General features: G+C 41.7%; 1 protein-coding gene across 7 annotated transcripts in view; it reads left to right on the top strand.

Annotated features, from left to right (window-relative positions):
• Window positions 1–12,904: 12,904 nt before the first annotated feature.
• The window catches only part of sorcs2 (sortilin-related VPS10 domain containing receptor 2), a 255,410-nt gene continuing 245,509 nt past the window's right edge, over window positions 12,905–22,805 (top strand). For all 7 annotated transcript variants that reach the window (XM_026353187.1, XM_026353188.1, XM_026353190.1 and 4 more), the window contains exon 1: window positions 12,905–13,333. In XM_026353187.1, coding sequence (XP_026208972.1) covers window positions 12,986–13,333 — 348 coding nt within the window. In that variant the 5' untranslated portion in view covers window positions 12,905–12,985. The remainder of the gene's footprint in view (window positions 13,334–22,805) is intronic.

Genomic DNA, 22,805 nt, shown 5'->3' on the forward strand with positions numbered 1-22,805 from the left:
GTATCATCTTTCTCGCCTTCTTTTCACACACACACACACACACACACACACACACACACACACACACACACACACAGATGCCGCAATCTCCTTTTGATTTTCCGTCTCGGTCTCGGTCTTGTCTGTCTTTGAGTGCACATCTGACAAGGCGGAGCTAATTGATAGGCATGCCATTTCTCCCTGCTCCATCCTTGCCCTGCGACTCCACCTGTTCACGCTACTCCATCGCTGCCTCTGTGAGGGAGGGGGAGGGGGGATTTAACAGAAGAGGCAAATTACTCGTTCATTTTGCAGTAAGTGGAGCAGACACTTTGGCGCTTCCTCATTAAGAAGAGGTTTGTTTCAAGAGGTAAAGCATGGCCTGCTCTTGTTTCTGCTTTGATGAGGCCTCGCAGAGTTGAACTTTGATATCTGTCTTTAATGAACTGCTTAAAATATTTGTGATTTGTTCTTAATGGGAAAGTGACTTCAGCAATGTGGTACAAAAGCTTAAGAGCAGCTTTTGCCTCAGACTGGCATCATTTATAAGAAACTTTAACTCCTGTCTTAGACTGCACGGAAATGTCCCCTTGATGCCCCAACCAGGTTTTTAGTTGAGTCACAAATCTGCTCGTGTTATTTCAAGAGGCTCTCCAAGCTGTGATTTAATGTTTGACTAAGAAAGTCACCCTATGATGTCATTGTAATGTGATGTCACCTGGGGTAGCTTTGGATCAGGAGGTAGAGCAATTGTCCACTAATTATGAGACTGAACTGCACAGAAATTTTCATAGGACACCTATCCATGACTCCAGTGTCAGGCATTGCCAACTCCACTGGTGTTGTCCAGAACATGGCATCACTGACACAACAGCTACTAAACAGAAGCGGAGAGCATTTTCTCACTGAGCTACACATAAAGCTAAATTTGTACTATGACAGCCAACCCTCAATGTCTATAGTCTAACACAAACTATTGGAGGTACTTTTAATAACCACATATGACAATATTTGGTTGACAAAACACCTAAGCTTAGCTGCCGATGTTCCGTTTTACTGATCATTTTAAATTCCTCCTGTGCTTGCGTTGCTCAATAACAATTCCCAGATTTTAGTCTTCAGTGCATTTGAGAAAGAGATTCCCAGCTTTCCTGGAAATGGGGTTGGTAAACGTACAAATTAATTAGAGTTGTTTGCAGTAATTCCTAAATGTACATGTAGACTTCTTCAGTAGAAGTTGGAACCATGATGAGTGTGTTTGTTGGATGCTTATCTGGGTTAAGGATTTAGTCCTTATGAATAGTCATTGTAAGCACTCAGCCTTGGGGAAGCAGTGGCAGACAGAGCTGTCTGTTTGTTTACCAGAGACGCTGGAACAACTTGCCTCTAAACCCAATGTCATATAAAAGCAGCAAGGGGAGGGGGGGGGGGCACTGATGGAAGACAGGCACAAATGAGTGAGGGGCACAGACGCCAACGGTGAGCGATGACACAAGAGCACGGGGGGAAATAAATCTCACTTCAAAGCTCACGTCTAATGGAAGAAAGGTCGACAGCGGGTGGGCGGCTACAGATTGTTTGAAAGTTAGATTTTCCTCTACACAAACTAGAAGACAAAATATTCAAGGTTGTTCAATTATTCATGTTTGGGGATCCTCTCCAAGCCCTTTCACTTCTCATTCAACAAGACTAACAAGACCTTCACAGTATTACCAAGAGGATGTTTGTTTACATGGATCGGATTTGGAGCAGGAAAGTAGTCCTGCTTGGGTCAGATGATCGCCCCAGTTTTTGACAGAAGGGGAGTGCAGACCACCAGCAGGGGGCACTCAAAGCTGTGTTTTAATGCAGGGCCTTGTGCAGTGGTTCATCTGCTGCTGCACTAACCCACGGAGCCCAGAGGGAGGCTTTCTAATGTTAGTGGCATCCACGAGACATCACACGAGACAAAAGGCGACTTTGATTCATCGTGCAGCATGACATACATACATACAGTCCCGCAGTGCGCGCCACGCTCACAGAACACAAACACACGCAGAGACAGAGAGAGAAAGTGTTCGCTCTTCACAGCTTTCATTCTTCAGAACATGATCACAAATGAACCTGATGTGTAGAGTCCACTAAAGTTGGTACACACCGATTTCTCAGAAGTCACGTGCAGCAATGAGGCAGACTGGTTGGTGTGTGTGTGGTTAACATAACTCAGCATTTGTGACATTTGCTCAATAGGTGAAAAACAACACACAAACAAAACACTAACAAATGAAAACTGAAATAAAGGTTTAGTACAGTTTATGCATAATCTGCAAGGTATTTGCACCCCCCCCCCCCCCAATTTTTTGCATATTCAGTCATTAGCAGTCAAGGAAAAGATCTAAATTGTCAGTTTTGGTGTGTTGAGGTTGTATCACAAAGGTACAGATTGAAGGGAGTTTGAACTCAACTGGATAAACTGACTAAATAAAAAACAAAATTTAAAATGATACTGTACTGTAAAAATAGCTTATTATTTATTATTATTACCTATTGTTTACTCACTAACACTACACACAATGCACCGATCAGACTACATGAATGTGCCAAATTTCATGGCAATCCAGTCCCTGTTTGTTTACTCTGCCCGTAAAATATTCCATGTGGGGTTCTTGGTAGATTTGCATATGAATGACAGGGGCATCTTGATATTTTGAGAGGACGGAAATGTTCCTTCCAATATTTGAACAAACGCTGTTCACATTCTCTTTGGAGTGAAGTTAAATTAGACCGTACCAGTGTGCCCATCCTCAGGGTACATCTACAAGATGACCAATTTAGGAATGTTAGCATTTGTCTGGCATGAAGGACGGAGCTATCTGAAGGTTCATGTTATGTGCAAATATCGTTTTCACTTATTTGGTTCCAACATGACATGGACTCTCAAATAAAGAGCCCACCTCTACTGTGTTATAATTGACTTTATGGCTAGTCCTATGCTACAAGCTGATGATAACAGTGAGGTTGTAAAGACTAGACGCCAACTCCTCGTGATTCTTCCTTCCTCTGAGCTCTCAGCTGAAGACCCTGGGCCTGTGTTAAGCGTGGAATAACTTGTGGGAGTTTTAATTTGCTGCTACACTTCCTGATGTGACCGCGCATTATTTCCCTCATCCCCACAGACAGGCATCCCAGCCTTCATCAACATCTAACACACACACACACACACACACACACACACACACACACACACACACACACACACACACACACACACACACACACACACACACACACACACAGCCTCTCCACCCTCTCCACCTCCAGCCGTCCTCTTTTTCATTCCCACCATCCCTCGACAACAATTAAGACATTCGCCTTGCATGGTAAACAAATCTGTCACAATTAGCTGTGGTTACAGCAGGGTTTGTTTCTCTAGCCTACCTTGGGCCCAGGGTGCAGGTTGGAGGGAGGTGGGCACTGTAAGGCTCTTGCGTCACTCTTCAGATCTTCAGCTCAGATGTTCAGCTTCTTTCAAAGTAAAACCCCAGGGGACGAGCTTGTTTGATTGAGTGGGAGTTGTGGGCGTGGTGGATGGTGGAAAGTGGCCCTGGTCTCCGGGGAAATCTGACAAATGGAAATGTATTGTGAGAATTCCCAAAGCAAAAATTTACATCGAGCAGTGGCAGACTAAAACTGCCCCAGTGTGTTTATTGCTGCAGTGAAGAGGCTTTAAAGATGTTGCAAGTTAATGTAGCTGAAGCCTTTGAAAGTGAGGAAACTTTTGTCATCGCATGGCAACAGAGCATGTGTATAGATTGTTGTGTGAGAGGCTTCTGCAACCTTTTTCATGTTTTCCCAAGAGTCCTGTTTTCATTAAACCATCTTCTTGCTGTTTTTGCCAATTAAAATTGGTTTATAGGCTGTAAATAATTGCTTTATTAACGGCTAATAAATTATTTACAATGCAGTTACAGCTCAGTGGTAAGATATTAATGAGGATAGTGTTTGTGTTGCCAGGTTGTGGAAATCCATTTGATTTTTGGTTAACACAAGCCACGACCTAAGGCAGCAGTGGAGTGGGCTTGAAATGAGCTAGTTACGTGCAACATTTGATCTGATCACACCTCAAAGCACAGGTCTTCACAGATGTTCTGGTAAGTCTGGTGTCAGAGAAGGGTGAGACACATGCAATGGTACAAAGGGGGATTGCAGCACACGCTTTGGTCTCACGTTGAAGGCAAGTCAACAGGTGACAGGAATAGTTGTGTAAAAATAGAGAAAAAGAGAGTTCACACCACCCCGTATTTTCACACCTCCCTACAAGTGCTACTATGTGAAGTGTGAGTTTGTCGGGACATAGTTGTCTGATGGATGATTGCTTCTTTTTACAGTGACACACACGAGTGTAGGAAGGGGAGTTAAGGGGAGTTCATTTGAAGCATACTGACATTTCCGCATCTCAAAAACCCATTGAGCATGTAAACCAAAAGTTTTAACTGCTTATGAACACATACAAACACAGACTACATGGATTCCTTTTCCACTTTGCCTGGAACGCAAGTCTGTCTCCTCCTCCTCTTTGTCACCCCAGATGGTCACTCAATTATTTTAAATAGGGTGGCCAAAATATTAGAAACACCTCTTAAATAAAGGTATGTGCTCTATCACCCTCTGAGACCTCAGTAATGATCATACAGTAGAAGCATCTGCAATGCCTGTCTCTCTGACTTTGCTGCTTGGATGAGAGAGAGGCATCTTCAACTCAACCTCACAAGACAGAAGTTCTCGTCTTCCCAGCCAGACCTTCAATACAACACGACATCAGCATCAACATAGGGTCTTCAGTGATGGTTCCCACTAAGTCTGCCAGAAACCTGTGGTTGTCATTGATGATCAACTGAGCTTTACTGACCACATCTCCTCTGCCTCCACTTCATATAGATTTATCATTTTCAACATCAGAAAGATCAGACCTATACGACACAACTCATTGTGCCGGCTTTAGTTATATCAGCCCTCCAGATAATCCAAAATTAAACTCAACAGCACCTGCCTACCTGAACTCCCTCATTCAGGTCTACAATAAATAAATAAATAAAGTCTTGCACCTCATGAAACATATTTTTTCCATGAGCACTTTACTTTAATGTTTGTCTCCTTGGCTTAGATATTTTGCTTGTCTTGTACCTCACTTGTAAGTTGCTTTGAATAAAAGCTTCTGCGAAATGACTAAATGTAAATGTAATCATATCTTTCTAAATGGTTCAACAAAAACTGAATAACTATAGAAAAAAAAAAACGCTGAAATTATAGAATGACAAACCTTTCCTCCTTTTGTTTTTCTTTTACTACCTGAAATGAGTATGCATAGTTTTTGGTTTTCGTACCATTTAGAGAATTGAAGTGCATACCAATGTATTCTGTCCTCCCTGAATGCTGGTGTCCAGTTTAGCAGATGGGTCAACAATTCCATTACTGAGAGCCACGGGTTTCTAGTTCAGGCTATGGAAAGTTCTTTAAAACTAAAGTATGCACAAAGAAAAACAAAAAGATATGCAGAATTAAATGATTTCAAGTTTAAACTGAAATGTCACTGTGTATAATACAGTCCTGACAAATTCAGCTAGCTGATACATGGAATTTGCTACTTACCAAAGATTTATCATCAATATGCTAAAGAAAATGAGTGTTGCAACTGTGGTGATATTACTAGTGGCAGCACAAAGTCGGAGTTGAGGTGGCTACTGTTAGTTTGCAGAGATTTCTTTGGGGGCCAACCCTTGATGGTGCCTTTGAAGATTGTCTCAATATACCACAAGTCTGTGCAGTTACTCTCCTGGTGACTCCTCAGTGTGTTACATCAGATAAAGCTGTTTGTAACATATTTTTACAGCAGCCATGTGGAAAATCAGAGCACAGAACTGCTCAAGCTGCAAGAGGGTTGATCAAAATATCTGACATACAGTATATAGGCAATTAATGAGCTGCTACTGGTGATCTGCTAGGAAATTTAGCCAGATTCTGTAGTTTGGGGGCGACCAATTAGAGGTTAATATTAGGTATATGATATCTGCCCAACTGGAAGTCAGTAAAAAATTCACTTATAAACTCAAAGAAGTTGAAAGCCATAATATGAGTCTGTCCAAAACTTTCATACTTGTACTAGTAATGTCTTCACAAATCCACACCAGTCCAACTCCTCTAGTTATACAGTTCTCCCATGAAAAGGAACATAATTCTTTTCTATCCTAATAGATGGGTTAATGCAACCAAAGATAGCACTCATGCCTCTGATTAGCCCATCATCCTTGAAGGTTTATTGTAGGTCAGTGTAATTGCTCTGAGAATTAAACCTGCCTATCATGCTGCTCTGCACATCACCCATTAGAGTCCAGCCACGTAACAGAACTCCGAATGGCTTGAATGTGTCAGAACAGGGGGAAAATAAATGTAGTCCGATCTGCCAGTAAACTTCATATTTTGGCCCACAAACATCATCAACAGGCAAGTCATCATATTCACATAAGTGTCTCTTTTCCTTCTCTGACAAAAAGTAATAAATAAACAAATAAATACATATTTCAGAAATTTCCCTGTAATTTCTGTTTCACTATTTAAGTTGTAATTAAATTCTGTTTAAACTGATGTTATACTGCTCTTCACAAGTGTGAGGGTATAAATGTTCAAAGGATATAAGGGTACAAGGGTATAAAGCCAATATGTTTAACCTTGAAGTGCTAGTCACCATTTGATGCTGATATTGACCTCATGATAGAGCTTATGATTATCATCTATATGTCACTGTGCAGGTAGATGTGAACATATAAACAAATTTGTCCAGTACAAGTGTGCCTGCAGCACCCAGAAGAGACAGAAACACTCAATGATCTCTGTGTCTTCCTGGCGGAGTGGCTATCCAACGACTAGTGCGAATTATCAACCTCTTTTAATGTGGAATGACAGAGCGTGACTGTGGGGGCGCGGGGACCTGTCTGCAGAGGTAGAGAGGAGGGGACAGTCCCTGTGTGGACAGTCACACATTTTAGACCATGCAAGAGCATATGAAATACTTGGAGGGTGAGTGCTGGTGTCTGTGTGTGTAGTTAAAGGTGTGTGGTAGCATTTAAAAGTGCTTTATGGTTCCTGATTTGAGATAATTACTCCTCAGGAGTTCAGTAAGGTCAGTGATTGGCTGCCTCATTACCGGGGTGGAACATCCCATTAAACCGTGTTGGAAGTGTTGTGTGTTTGTATTTTATCAAAGGGCCTAGATGTTATGATGGACATAAGAAAAAATCTTGTAATGAAAATTTACATAACACCAATCTTTAACCTGTGTAATCTACCTCTGACTTAAAGCTGCACTTATCATCTTTCATATTAAAAATATTTGTTTTTACTGCCCATCTTTAACCTTTTGGTTCACTACACCGTGCTCAGAGAGTTAGTGTTGGACTGTTATACATTTTTCACATGTGTGGAAACAAGACTCCAAATAAACCTTAATGTTGCTATAGAAACTTTAAAAGATGATAATAATAAGTCAGTGTTGTGTTTAAAGCTTTTCGGTAAAAGCTGCATTAACTTGTTGAGGGAGCTGAAGGATTCTCCAGTAGCCCTAAACAGGGATCACTTATTAGCTCTTTGAGTTGATAAGTCAAACAAACCCTGTGCCAAATCAGATATTCAGATTGTAACTGGGATTTACATACTGGATTGGCTGAGGCCCTTGTTCCCAACCAGGTTACCAGTACCAGCGGGGCTGTTTCCTAGCTTCAAACCCCTGTTGGAAGTTTGGAGACCAAGTGAGAGAGGTGAGACTTAGATGGTTTCAACAGGAGTATAAGAGGAGAAGAATGTTGAGGGTGTAGCTAACAGACAGGAGGAGAAGTAGAAGACCAAGGTGAAGGTTGTGGGGAAGGATGACGTGTGAGAGGTTGGTGTGACAGAGGAAGATGCAGAGGACAGAGTGGGATAGAGACAACATCCAGAATACGTGAAGCCACATTGACATAAATGTGGAGCTTGTTTTTGTTTATATGGCCTTTAGTTTTGGATTTGGTCTCCAGCAACTATTGGTTTATGATCTTAATAGTCACAGAAACAAGTCAATGAAAGAGAAAGGACAGAATTCCTCGTGGTCATACATGTGGACAAAGTCAAAATTATACATATAACTGAATCATATCACCACATTTACAGTATTTATGTGAGATATAATGTGAGAATTGTTTGTATATTTCAGAGTACATCTCCCCAGCAAACTACATTCAGTAAATATTTCATGGCCCACATTTAGGGGTGCCTGTGGCATCGTTCTGTGTGTGTGTGTGTGTGTGTGTGTGTGTGTGTGTGTGTGTGTGTGTGTGTGTGTGTGTGTGTGTGTGATCGCAGATGAGAAGTTTGGACAAATAAAGCAGGTCTTGTATCATCTGAGCACGGACACCGCTCAGGAGGTGGCAAACGTTGGACCACGGGGGTCCGGCTTGTTAGTGCTCTGCTGGGCGGCTGCTGAACATACCTCTGTTTGTCATGAACTTTTTATAATAATTGGATGTTAAAGATTAATGTGCATTAGTTTAACAGTGTCATAGGAGAACAGTGAAAGACTCAACAGCTTCCAGGGGCTTTATGTGGCCTTTCTAGTAGAAGCATGTAATAGTTCATCCATTGATATTGACTGATCAACTAATGGACTGATTTCTTTCCCTTGTTCTGTCCCACCTATAGCTAACTGTGCTCTCACATACTTCAAGGATGATCAACAGTTTAACTACACCATAATTTCCTATAAGTGATTCCAATTAGAGAATGCATAGAAGCAATACTAATTGCATGCTTCGCTTTCATTGCTTTCATTGCCTCATGTACTCCGCAGACACTAATATATTCAATAATTAATCTGCAGACGACCTCTAATATGTTTCTTTTTTTGGGTTCTCATCATGGAAAGAGATGCCTGACATGAGGAAATGCAGGAAATATTTATTTTTGATATTTTAGCTAATCTGGTTCTGCTGCATTCTTTTGCTAAATTCTTGAGTAATGGTTTAAATTAAATTTCACCACTAATCTCAAACAACTGTGCACCTGCACATTACATTCCAATGCATAATTACAAATCATGGTCCACTTACCATCATTAGAGTGGACACACTATAAATGATATTGTAGGGGATTTATGATACAGTGTGCAAATATTGAACTTATCCTGTAGCTGTAGTACAAGCAGTTGACAATCACTGCTTTATATTACAGCCTGCATATGCTGTACTTTCTGCATGGACCTCTTGCATAATTTAAGTTGCTTCAGAACATAATCATAGTGTGATTACATATGCTACAAAAATGTAACCGCAGTTGCAGTTGATGTATAGGAAGGCAGGTTTGGATGGTTTATGTTCTGAAATGTATTTATATCTTTCAATAACTTTTTAATTGCCTAGCAAAAAAAAAGATGTAATTATCAACTGGTTCCACAAAACTGAATTTTGTTATTTAAGAGCAAATGATTAATTACCTGTTTTTGAATTTAGATGTTTTCTAATTGAATAGCTATATCAATAGATCAAATATCAGTTGAAAGTAAATATAAGGTTGCCTAATAAATTTTAAATATTTGCTTTGAACTGACATAATGAATTTTTATGGCAAGAAAAAATTAATTATAGTGAAGGTTTAATTCGTTAAAAAATGTGAGAAAAAAAATCCTCCAAACGTGTTCCTTTTGGGGTTTTTATAGACGTTTTTTTATTTGATGGAGAAGAATGCTAAAAAGTATAACTCACTTCCAACAACACCCCTCTGATTTGAAGACGACAGTGACTTTTAAAAAGTTATGTTCCCGGTCGATCTGAATTCTCTGGGTGAACGTGAACATTTGAACAAACGCACACATTTACATTACATTTTCTATTTAATTTCCAGTCTAATTGGCTTTCGTGTTGAGCCTGTCATTTAGATTACATTCAGAGTCGCTGCACGCTGCAATCTGTATTCCTGCAGCAACACACACACACACACACACACACACACACACACACACACACACACACACACACACACACACACACACACAGACACACACAGACCTTCTACTGTGGTATAAAATATTTAAACTTAAGAACCAGTTTAGGAGGGGCAGTTAGAGGCAGTATGTTGACAACAGAGGTCAGGGAGGGTGCACACTCTGCAATCATCCCTCAGTTGTGCATTAAACTGGATTTAAGACATGGTGTATCGATCTATATGCATCACATGTGGGCACAGTATACATTTAATACACACGAAATAGAACTGTGAACAGAATTATTCAGTATTACCAGGCTTATGTATTATTTACAGTGCTGTTTATTTTATTTTTTATTATTTTTGTTAAAATGCCTAAAACAAACAAACAAACAAACAAAGTTGTGCTTGTTTAACTCTGCCCATAAAGATTGGCCATGAAATCTTGTCGTATTTTACTTTCTTAACTTTAGTAAAACTCAGGTTTGTAGATTTTCAGGGTAGATGAAGAAAAAATGAAAAGTATCAAAGAGCTGGAGAAGGGAGCAACATGTACTTTGCACAAAATCTGTATTACATTATTATTTTTATTATTACTACTGTATTAAAGAACATGTGTTGCCCTTTCTTTCTCTTTTTGTGTAACATGGCTGCACCTCCTGTCCTCACAGACATCAAATATGTCAACTGATTTTATAATAAAACCTGAGGCCACTCAGACCAGTGAGTCAGACCAGGGGTCCTTATCAGGAGATGATGGTTATGGTTTGAATGGCATTTGTTCCAAATCAATACTCTGCCAACACATTCACACATTGCTGCTAAAAAGTTATTAACATTAGCAGCCTTAGCATTTATTTCGAGGTGTGTTTCTTTATCATACACTTTGCTCTGTTTGAGGAAAATAACAGGACAGGCTGCGGCTAAACCAGGGATGTGTCCAAATAAACAGGCAAAAAAGGCAGGCGCTCCAAAATCTGATGTTTCAGCATCAACGTGCCTTCCCTCTCAGTTTAAACTAAAAAGCAGGTCACATCATACTGTATAGAAAGCCTCCGAGGCACCTGGAAGTGCAAGTCATCTGCTCTCAGAAAAGAGCTGTTTACAATGAAACCTTAGACCACTCAGTACTCAGTGTGCAACACGCTGCAGAGTCCGCCTCAGCCCTACACACAGAGTGAAAACAGGATCCAGGGTAGATTCTCAGTGCTAATCACAACAGTACTAAAGGGCTAATAAAAAAGAAAACCATAAATTCAAATAGAAGACGTAAAATAGGACAGGATAAACAGTAAATAGAAAACTGCATATCTCATAACATCACAAACTATGTAACATTAAAAAAAATCTGGGTACAAAACTGATGCGAGCTCCCATCTATCCATTGAAAGCACTTGTCCTGTTAAGGGACAGCAGTCACTGGGCTTGAGGCGGGGTACAACCTGGAAAGGTCACCAGTCTATCACAGAGAAAAACATTCACATTCACACGTGTGGACAATGCAGAATCACCAGTTAAACTCATTTCATGTCTCCAGACACACTTGTAATCACACAAAGGTGGATCAGGGCTTCAGGGGGAAAACATGTAATTGTGTCTGCTTTGTTGTGAGCCATTTTAAAAACTGTAGAATGAAAGTTGAGCTATTACATGTCTTAATTTTACATCAGATAGCAGAGACCAGTGTTTTAAGTGTGTCAGATTTGAGTTCATTGAAAGTTAAAAACACACCTGTTTTTAACTTGCTTTCTACATTTGAGTTTGGGGAATACATCTATATGAACACTATATATTTCCTTCTGTTCAACAAATCTAAAGCTAAAGTAATTTGGCTGCTCATACTTGAGTTATACTTGGGTTTACTCCCAGTTGACCTGCTTTGGTGGTTTCCTTTTAAAATTAATCATTTAATCAAATGACCATAAGTTAATGACTAAATAACGCATTATACTGCAGCTGCAAAGTGCAGAACAGCTGAAACGAAGCGCCTTACAAGCAAAGCCGTGCTCTCTGTATGGCAGGTTAATCCTGTCAGTTCCACACAGCACTGTCTCTGTGAAGGACTGTACCTTATGATCAGTAAAACTAATAATCTGCATGAAAGAGTGGAGAACTCATCATTGGGATTTTGTGGGCCTGCAGCTTAATGTCAACATGGAGAAAAGGTAAATCCTTTGTGTTCGACCTGAAGAGACATCTGACCCGCCTTGTCATGGGTTAATCCAGCCTCTACATATAATTGGACAGCAGGACGGACACAGAGGGGGAGCTATTACTTGGTGGGATCAAATGTGAACTATGACCTCTTTGCCAGGTGGCCACTAACACACAGTGGGCTGACAGTCTTTTTTGGGGGGAAATGTTTTCCACTGCTTTTCTACATCGGGGTGCTTTTGTGATTTAAATTGGGAGCAAAGAGCAAATGAAAGAATCCGAAACAAAAACAAACCAAGAGAGAATTTATGCTCAACTGCTGCTAAGCTGATTGACTGATGACTCATATGATTTACCAAATTATCCCCACGACCCAGATTGTGATGTCTCACTGAGAGAATTGTTCCACCTGCTCACAGAAATGGAGTGAAAAGATTTATCTGTCTGTGACTGTGCACAGCAGCTGGGAGGAACTGCATAAATCCACTCCTGTCTTCCCACCACTATCAGACACTGGAAATACAAGGTGCTTCTTGGAAATACGTCATGTGCCATTATTTACAAGGTGAATATCTCTTGTGGTGACAGTGTATGAAGGTAGACGGAGTCCTAGGAGCTCATTGACAGGACGCTGCGGCTGCAGGACGCCAGATGGCACCACTGCGCCGTCCTGTGGATCCTGCTTGGCACAGAAACGCGTCCACGTTGTTCCCACTGTCTGCTTTCGTTCCTCTTCCCCTCCCTCCCTCCTTCTCTCTCTCTCTCTCTCTCTCTCTCTAGGCTTACAGTATACACCTATCTATCTTCCACAAGCATCAGCAGTGTCTCCATCAGTCTCCACGATACGAGCGCTACTACGGCGCAAAGCATGGCACTTCTGCGCCCCGAAGAACCGGTCTCTGCCGCTGCACACCTCTGCGTCTTTCTGTTGACCGCCTCGGCCTGGATGGCACAGCCGGGACCCGTGCGCTGTGACAGCGGGGTTTTAAACCGACGCGGTGGGGTGGACCTTACGTTTGATATGGGCGGCGGACATGGAGGCTCCCCGCCGGGCTTACCGAGGGAAGGTGACGAGGAAGCCGCGGAGAGCTCACCCCGCTTTAGGAGAGCACTGTCCCGGGAAAAGCAAATGTCCCTGCTCAGCAGCTCGTTCGTGCTCAAAGGGGATGCGACCCACAACCAGGCGATGGTCCACTGGACAGGAGAGAACAGCAGCGTAAGTAACCCCTCCTCTCCTCCGTCCCGTCACGATCCGCTGGTTCATGCATCACCAACACAATCGTACTCATCTTTGTCACCTTGCACCCTCCATCACTTCAGCCACAGCACATCGCTTTAGAAAGTTATTGTTCTCGCAGCGAGGCTGCTGCTTCAGCCGCACACTGCGCGTCTCTCACAGAGGAGGAGGCACGGTGTGGCTTTTTACGCATCCAGGTGGTCTCCCCGTGCGCGCGGCGGATGTTATTAGACACCAGGCTTTGTTGAAACATCAGGACTTTTAACTGGTTTGGTGTCACGGGCCCCACGGATAGACCATCACATCGCTCTATTATATCACATGGTGGCCCAGGGTCACGAGCATCTTGTTATGGTGTTTACACTGCGTCCGGAGTGAAACTCATTATTCCTGTTCTTTGTGTGAATGTTCCTTTGCGCTGAAATGAACACATGCGGCATTCTACCGGTGACCTCGTTCAATGTTCAATTAGTGACCCTGGGAGGGTCCTCTGGCTTCAATTTGAGAACCACAAAAACAAGCACCCATGCCACTGTGTACGGTAAGACTAAGAAAGAGTCAGAGGGCGCGCCTATGTGCGCACTGAGCCAGTGTGGAGACACGGAGCGCGCACTAACCAGACAGCTCAGTGCTTGATTGAATCACACGAAGCCACCACTGAAATATTGATGGAGCTTTGTATCCATGCGTTTTGCAGAGGGTTGTTTATTTGTGTTTTGAAACTGGATGATATCAAAATAGATGTAGTACTTTCTAAGCAGCAAACCAACGGCATTCAGTAAGATTTCCGTCACACATATCAAAAAAGTCCCACTAGGACTGAACAATGATGTCATTCAAGACAAAAATAGCGCAATACATAGTAGGCCCACTGAAGTCATCACTAATATTCTAGATAGAGAATGAACTTCTGTAGGAATATTTCAGCTGGAGGTGTAACACCATGATGTATGATAAAGTGACATTGTGTAAGTATTATAGTGATTCTTCCTGTGGGCCCAGTCAAGTGAGAGCAGCTACACTATGTAAACAAGAGCACACTTTGTGATAGATATTGACAGATGCCTGGGGGATTTGAGTGGTGGTGTCTGGTAGGGACATCACTTGCAGTCAGAGCCTTTTTGTCAGTGTAACACGTTGTTGTTTTACTGGCCGTGGCCGCAGGCGGCTCTGGGAAAGACAGAAAGAAAGGAAGAAAAAGAAATAGAATGAGAAAATGATCTGACAGTGAAACAGGCGACAGACTCATTTTGCTCAAATCTGCTGGAGTTTCAGGAGAAATTGTTTGGTAAATAATGTGACTGGTGACATTTGCAGGTGTAATGTACCTCATTGGATTAAAGATAGATGAAATGTAAAGGTGCTGCACTGTATGACGTGTTTTAAAGAGCTGCTTTCAAATGTTAAGTCAAGTCAGCACAACTAAATATGATCTCGATTAAATAGCTCATGTTGTATAAATCTGTGTCTCAGTTTGGTTGATTTTGATTTGTTAGTTTGTTGAACAACTTACGTAGTAGTTTAAACTTAGAAATAAATGTCAGCTACATTAGGATAGTCTATCATGTACACCTCAGTCTGGTTTGATTAATGTAATTTGTTTATTTATTAGTAATTCTGTGAACTTTAGCACCCATAAAGATGGTCATGTCCAGTATGCAGAGTAACTCTTCAACAGTTAACTCTTCAAACTGTGGTAAACAACAATAGTTCTGGTGTGAACATGATAAACTGGATACTACTGCAGCCAATTTGTACCTGTACAAGGGACCGAACTCACCATCATGAACAGCCATGACCTAATTTAACATATTCTAAGGATATACAGGTGATTTGCACCATAAATGTTTAATTTAAATAACAAAAAAGAACATTTGCAAAGCTCTAATTCTAAAATAATGCACAGCAGTTTTTCGTGAGTTGAGTGAACTCTCAGAACATAATAAATTCATCATTTTAATTTAAAAGGCTTCAGACTACAGCCAGCTCTGGTTCTTGCAGTATAGCTATACATTTGATTGGAATTAGCTTGAAAATACAAAATTGTGATATTTACAATGAGTTCATTAAATGGTAATTGCAACATAACTGAATTAAAATAAAAATTGACAGTTTAACTTTACCTACAGTCATGATGATCACACTTGAAACTGTTAAATCACCAGTAGCCAGAAATCCTGTACATTTCTTAGAGGATCTGATGATCTGAAGCTTTACAGTGATTATACTGCGTGAGTATTTTCTATTTTTCATGATATTTTTGCACAACTTTATCGAAGCAGTGTATGAGTCTTCTGTGAGATTTGCCTTGTGAGGCACAGCCTACAAACATCAATAAATGATCTTCTTTTTTTCTGTGGTGCTTTTGTTCTGTGCTGATTTACTAAAACACTGGGGGTTGGGTACGACTGAGGTGATGCTATTAGTTATTTTAAAGCTCATCAATACTCCAGTCAAAACAAACACCATGGCTACTTATTTCTTTTAGCAGAAATGAACTTTTAGTGCTCCAACTTGCTTTACTTTAGTCAAACTGCCTAAAAGTCACGTCTAAGGACGAGGCACCACAATTCAATAATGACTAGTGGGATTCTAGTACTTTGGCATTTAAGACTGGGCATTTAAGTAATAAAAAAACTGACAATCGCCCACTGTACTCCGGCCTTTCTCCTGATGAACTTCCTCCTCTCCATCATCTCTCTCTCTCTCTCTCTTTTTAACGTTTTTTTAATCGAGGTGATGAGTCCACAGGGATCCCAGCATTCAGACTCTGCCAGCTCTACGAACTCCAAGTTTGACTTATTCTCAATTAACTTGGCGTGGGTAGGTACTCTGAAAGGTCGATGAGACCGAGTTCATCCCAGCCTAATAAACATAGACAAATGGTGACATTCAATTTCTCCAAGGCTGACATTTATGAGCGGCGCTCAGATTGATGGGTGGAGAAAATGAATTTCTGCCTCCTCTCTTGTTTCATCGTTCAGTTTTTGACTCTTTGAGATTCCAAATAAAAAGTCCAAATGATGAGGTGGGACAGCAGCAGCAGAGACTCGTGCTTCATGATGATGGCTTCTCAGTGACACACACCTGAACAGTGCAATTTTTCTGCTTAATATACATTTCTATGTGTTCTTTTTACCAATTTTTCATGTTTAATTTCTAGCTAATTAAAACATTATTGCATGTATTAGGAGTCCGTCTGTGATCAGGCTGACTTCTGTTTCTTCCAAGGCTGCAAAATGTTTTGACGGCTGGATGAATTGCTCACCTAGCTTCATTGTAAGAGTGCTTACTGAAAACAGCTCTTCTGTACTCTCCTCTGTGCCTGTAGCTGTGGTGGCGACACTCACTTTACTTTGATGAGCCTTGATTGGTCAATTGAAAATAGCTTTACCCCTGAAATCCCTCAGAAGTGTCCTTGAAGTGTGCAGAGATAGCAGTTGAAGTGTGTGTGGCGTAAGAAGCCGTGTTAAAGTCGGAGCGTGCAGATAAATGAGGAAAATAAAATAGTAAACAAATTATGTGGCTTTTAGACTAAAACACAGGAAGTGCAACAATAAAACATCTAGCGTCCATTCACCATCTAGATAATCAGCATTTTAAAAGCCAATGTTGAGGAGGTCAAAGGTCACAGCCACAGCTCCTTGATTGTATTAATGAACCCTAGAGTGAGCAACTAAAAGAGAAGGACCCAGAAGAGAGGAAGATATTTTTCTGTATTACCCAGCTCATTATCCAGTACATTCTGGGTCTGTAATTGTACATGGTAAATCAGCATGTACGGTACATCGCTCATTAAGTAAACATCAAAGTGGGAAAACAGCAAGCTTGTTTTATCACTCAGTTTCAGGCTTGAGGAATTCCCTGACTCATTTCTCTGTTCAGTTCAAGATTTAAATTTACCCCTGGTGCTGTTATGGTTATTCTAACGGCATTCACATCGGTTTTCACAGAGATCAACTGTCACCTCTTATTATTAACGAGAAAATAATCAATTTTCCCCCCTAGAAAACCAAGGGAAGTTGTGTTGTTTTCTTTGTGCACTCGTGGTGAATTTCACAGCTTCAGTGCTACGCTGCAGAGAAAATTTCAAAGAAAAGCACCACAGGCTCTCAAGACCATACTGACTCAATGCTGCCTTACTGAAGCTACATGAATACATAAGCTACAGAAGCTGCATGAAATAGAAATCAGATCATGAAACATACATTTGTGCAATCCACTCATAAAATACCAATAGTTGAAGGGTATTAGATCATTAGATGGTGATCACATGACATCATCTGGAGGAGTTTTTCCACATGACGTTGACGATTATCTGAGGAACCACCAGAACACATAATATGAACTGAAAACCTTCTCCTGTGTCCAATATAATTCATCTAGTCCCCAAACTAAATCAGTTTAGAAGTATAAACTTGGTGAAGTTGCTCTTTAAATGTGTCATCCAGTAACCAACAAAGGGCAGATTTAAAAATGGTCAAAATGGTGATGAAGAAGCACGAGCTAGGATAGCCTGACTGATTTAACAGGCTCCATAAACAGGGGATACATTTCGGGGGTAATGGGGACCATGAGGTGTGGTTGAAAGAAAAAATTGGGACTGGTTGACATTTGCAACCTCAAGGAATCTAGGATTTGAGTAAAAAGACAACACATATTATCCGGTGCCTCTGATGTAACTCTGATACGGGCTTGTGTGAGTCCCCGTGGACATGCAGAGGCTGTATAACCTGATCTGAGCCTTGTGAATGAGGAGAGCCTCCGCTATTAAAGGGACTCTCTTTGTGAGTGTGTGTCTCCCTCCTCTCTCCTTAGTTGTTGACTGGCCTCGAGGAACTCGGAGCCGCGTCCTCCCTCTCTCTATTTCTGTCTCCTCTCTATGGTGATGAACAGTGTCACTCTGTGTGTGTGTGTGTGTATCTGTATCTGTGAGGAAACAGCCCAACATTTAATAGTGTTTCTCTATTTCGTTTGTATTGATTGTTTCATGGAGAGACAGATTATACATCAGCATTGCGCTCACACCTTTTTGTTTTTCTGTTTTTTTGGGGGGGAGGGAAATTTGCAGCTGTGTGTGCCTGTGTGTGTGTGTGTGTGTGTGTGTGTGTGCAGATTCCCAGTGGCCTGTTCCACAGTAGCCTAAGTGATTAATGAGCAGCAAAAGGGGCGCTGACAGTCCAAACTCTCGTTGCCGACCTCCACCCCCACAGGAGAGTTGTGGGTAATTCCTGCCACTTCCTGGTTTAAGAGCTCTCCTGGGTGGGGATGAGTGAAAGCACAAGAAGAACACTGAATTTATGGACTCATAAATCCTCAAGGATTTTAAATGTGAAACTACTTGACGGTCACGTGCTACGGCTGGACTGTTGTCATCGCCATTAGTTGACAAAAGCATTTATTCATCCTCACATTTCTACTGTTCTTCTTCTAGATTTCCTGCCTCTTCGTCTACACGTCCCACCATTCTTTACATTTTATTTTGTTGTCTCTCTGCTCTGAGTATTAGGCGTTACCACCTCTTACCCTCTTCTTCCCTCTCCTTCCCACCATCTCCTCTGGTTACCCTGCCAACCGCCAGCATCAGATTGTGAGCATCATTTCATCCAAGCGGGTCAAAGGATTATCTGCCTGCAGTATACATCTAATCTAAACAAGGCATTGGTTGAATTTAAATTGGGTATTTAGAAGCAACCATAATGTTTTATAATAAGGTGCTTGCCTTTATTTGCATGGCAAATCATGGCTCCTGCAGGTGTGTATACACACACATATGAGCTGGGACGATACACAGCCGTGCTGCCTCTCTTTCTCCTAGCGTGCAGTGCACACACACACTATCTGGATTTTCAGGGTCCTGACTTAATGTGAAAGGCATTTATTCACGCTTCACATGCTAAACAGACAGTTCATTTGGCCCCCGGTTGTTCTGCGGTTGAAAATTGTTAGCACATGTGAGGAGAGCCTTTCTTGTCATTTATCTTGTCTGTCCTCATTCATCCTGCTTACAGAGGCACTCCAAAACCCAGATTGTAAATCATCACGCTTGTTTGCTTGGCTATTCTCTTCCTATTTCTTTTTTTTTTTTTTAAATGCCAATCACTACAAAGTACAGTACCACTACAGCGAAGCTTTCCATCCACCCATGGCTGCCAGGACACATCTGAGCACAGCAGTGTGTTTTTCTGCAACGTCAGATGACCCCTGGTTTCCTTTGTATGGGTGACGGATGTGTGCCATCCATTATGTCACTATGAGGGTTTGAAACCAGCGCGTCTTTACCACAGGCCACGGAGGAAACCAAACCACTGCAGAGTAATTTCTCTGTAAATATAAATGTGTCTTCACGGAGGAAACGGGTGGCCATTGGGATGAATTCGAGCTGACTCTACAGTACCGTCAGTGAAGGAGCAGGCTGCGAACGTTTCAGAGCCACCCTTCAATCCTTCAAGTGGGTGAGTGTGTGATACTTCAGACACGCTGCATTAGCCTTCTGCTAACTAAAGACTTCTATTGATCTCAGTGTCAGTGGAGCATTTTGCTCTTTTCATGATGTCAAAGTAGTTTTTTAGAAGCTTTGAAGATTGATGAATTTCTGTTATTTGCTATTAAAATGCCCATTATACCGCACATAAATGAATGAATACATAAGATAGCTATTAAATGCCAGATTCAGACACAAAATATGTCTCAGCTTTCAAAACAGTGAAATCCAAGCAGGCCACCTCGACACAGCAGAATGCCGCTAGTCCTGACTGTGAAGCACAGCATTGCATATATCTGTGTCTGATCTGTTGGCAAGGTTGCCACACACTACAATAGGGAGTTAATGTCTGAAACATAAAAGCACTGTGGATGATCGAGCTTATCCGGCGATAAGATCTTCCGCCAGAGCCTTCCACTTCGTATGGCCTCAATGTTGGCACAGCAGCGCTCTTTGTAGCTTGGCAGTAGGTAGCTTTCATCGTTCCGATGCCATGGTTGCCTTTCTAACAAGACCTTGGGAAAGTACATGAAGCAGCACGCTACTGTGGTGTTCCTGTCTAATTAAGTCTTTAGTGATTCCAGGTGGATGCTGGTGTTTGTCTTACATGCGCACGTTGTTCCGATGCTGCTGGCAGCAGAGCTGAGGGTTGTTGTTTTTTTTTTCCTTGATCCTGCATCACTGTATGTACACGAGGAAGTTATGCGTGTGTGTGTGTGTGTGTGTGTGTGTGCTATTATGCTTTGTAACTTCTCCTCCACAACTTGCATATAAGCATTTCTGTGTTTATGTGTGAGAGAGAGAGATGGAAGTGTGGGGCACTGGTTACCAAGCAACAGTCAAAACAACTAGTTGGCAAGCTATGGCTCACAAGAAAACCCCTCGACTTGAACATGCCAGACATCCTCTGAACTTTCGTCTCCTTTGTTACGACGCTAAAATATACCCAGCGTGCGTTCATTGTTTTTCCAGTTCAGTTCCTGTAAATGCACACACTCTCACACGTTCCCTCTCCTCATCGTCCTCTGCAGTTTGGCTGTCATGGTTGAAAGTTCCTGCTCACGTTGCCCTGGCAACCCACACTGGAATCCTGTGCGGGTCTTCCAGTGGTTTGGTTCCTGATCTGAATTCAGAGTCCCCCCTCGTCCTGAACCTTTCTAGGGTCCTGCATGTTTTACGCTTCAGCATAAGTCAGTCAGCTGTGAGCGTTGTATCTCCAAAAGTCAACTGTTAGGAACAAAAGACATCTTGATTTTGATCTGCCCATAACATTTCAGCATGTGGAGCCCTCATTTATGCATATTGAGCTATATTAGTATCCAAAAATAGTGTCTGTCTTAATACTTTTCTATTAATATCTGATGTCATTTTGGTTTTAAACGTACTTTTTTTTCTAGTTTTTCAAAATGTCTTTAACTGAAGATAAAACCTTAAAATGTCCAAGATCTGACAATAATGATACATACACAGATACAGGCCCTGCAGCATTTGGCTCTAGAAAAAGTTGTATGCGTGTGTGAGAGGAGGTGGTGTGAAATGTGTGCACCTGCCTGCAGCTACTATAGGAGCATTCGGAAAGCTCTCCCTATAGAGCCCCCTCAGAGAGTTGTGAAATGCGGCCCGGCGGGGTTTCTCCAGTTCTTCGCCATTACACCAACACATTTATAGATCGGATCTTCTTCCTCCAGCACTAAGCCTACCCCACCTTCTATCAACACCACCCCCACCTACCCTGTTTGGACCCCACCTCTCTACAGGGACCTGGGTATTTTCAGTTGTTGTTTAAGCCAATTGAACAACAGCAGCATGAGTCAGATACTGTAGATACAACAGACAGTGTGTGTCCTTGGGTATGATTGGCTGAGGTAAATATGAAAACATCTTTGTGGGTGGAGCTAGTTACATTCGATTAGTCTGCATTTTGAAGAGATTAGGCATCAGGACAGTGAGATATGTTGTGTTTCATCACCAGCACAGGTGAACACTCTCTTTCAGCATCATCACATGTTGCTTTTAGCTAATTTGCAGTCATGCTGTCTGTGAAGTAAACAGAGTTAATTAGCAGTCAGTTCATTTGAATTTCAACAGGCTCCTTCTTTTGTCTTCACAGTTAGAAAAAGAAAACATCATCAAATGTTCTTTAGTGATTTCATACAGAACTACAATAATTCAGAAAACCCTCTGATGGTTTAAAATGACAGAATGACAAATCAGCCTTCCTTTAAAACTGTGGATTTTGTGAAGGCTCGTTTTTCTACCATCATGAAGGAGCTATGAAAATCAATGTCAGCATGTCGTTCAAGAAGAGTTTTGTAGCATTGCTCAAAGAACTCTGAAGATTTATGCTTCTTTGGTTTAGTGCGGAAGAAAACTTTGTTTTTTTTTACCCTGTAGTTGTTTCCAGCTGCCTAAAGTTTGCCTTGGAGCTCGAGCCCCTACTTTAACTCAGGTCGGTTCAGGGGCTACTCTGCCACCAAGTCCTACCAGGAATGACAGTCTTGACCCATGCCCCAACCTCACACAAGCCCTCTTACACTTACATATACATGAGATGACTCAAAGCGGTAAAACAGGAAATAACGCTGATGGATGTGAGGCTTGGCAGTAATCATTTTTCTCTTAAATATAAAAAAAAAAAAAGTGGACTGAATGTTTGTGACTCACGTTGATAGCAATTAGAGCACCAGGGTATCAGGGGAGGGTGGTGGTGAGTGTGTGGGAGGAAAGAAAAAGCAAGAAGGAAAAGGGAAGAAAACACACACTCCACACTGAGGCCTCTTTCATCTACACTCTGCATGTTCCTTGGGTAGGTTTTAACAAATGTGTTGTCAAAAGCAGCGGTTGTTTTACACGAGGAAGACTAGGCCGTGCGCCGCGATCTGAGAGCTGCCAACAATGTAACATACTCTGCTGGGCTCTTCGGCTCTGTCTGGTACCTCCATCTCTCTTTCTCCCTCTATGTCTCTC

Source organism: Anabas testudineus, chromosome 18 (genome assembly GCF_900324465.2).
Source record: "Anabas testudineus chromosome 18, fAnaTes1.2, whole genome shotgun sequence".
In the NCBI taxonomy this organism is placed as follows: Eukaryota; Metazoa; Chordata; class Actinopteri; order Anabantiformes; family Anabantidae; genus Anabas; species Anabas testudineus.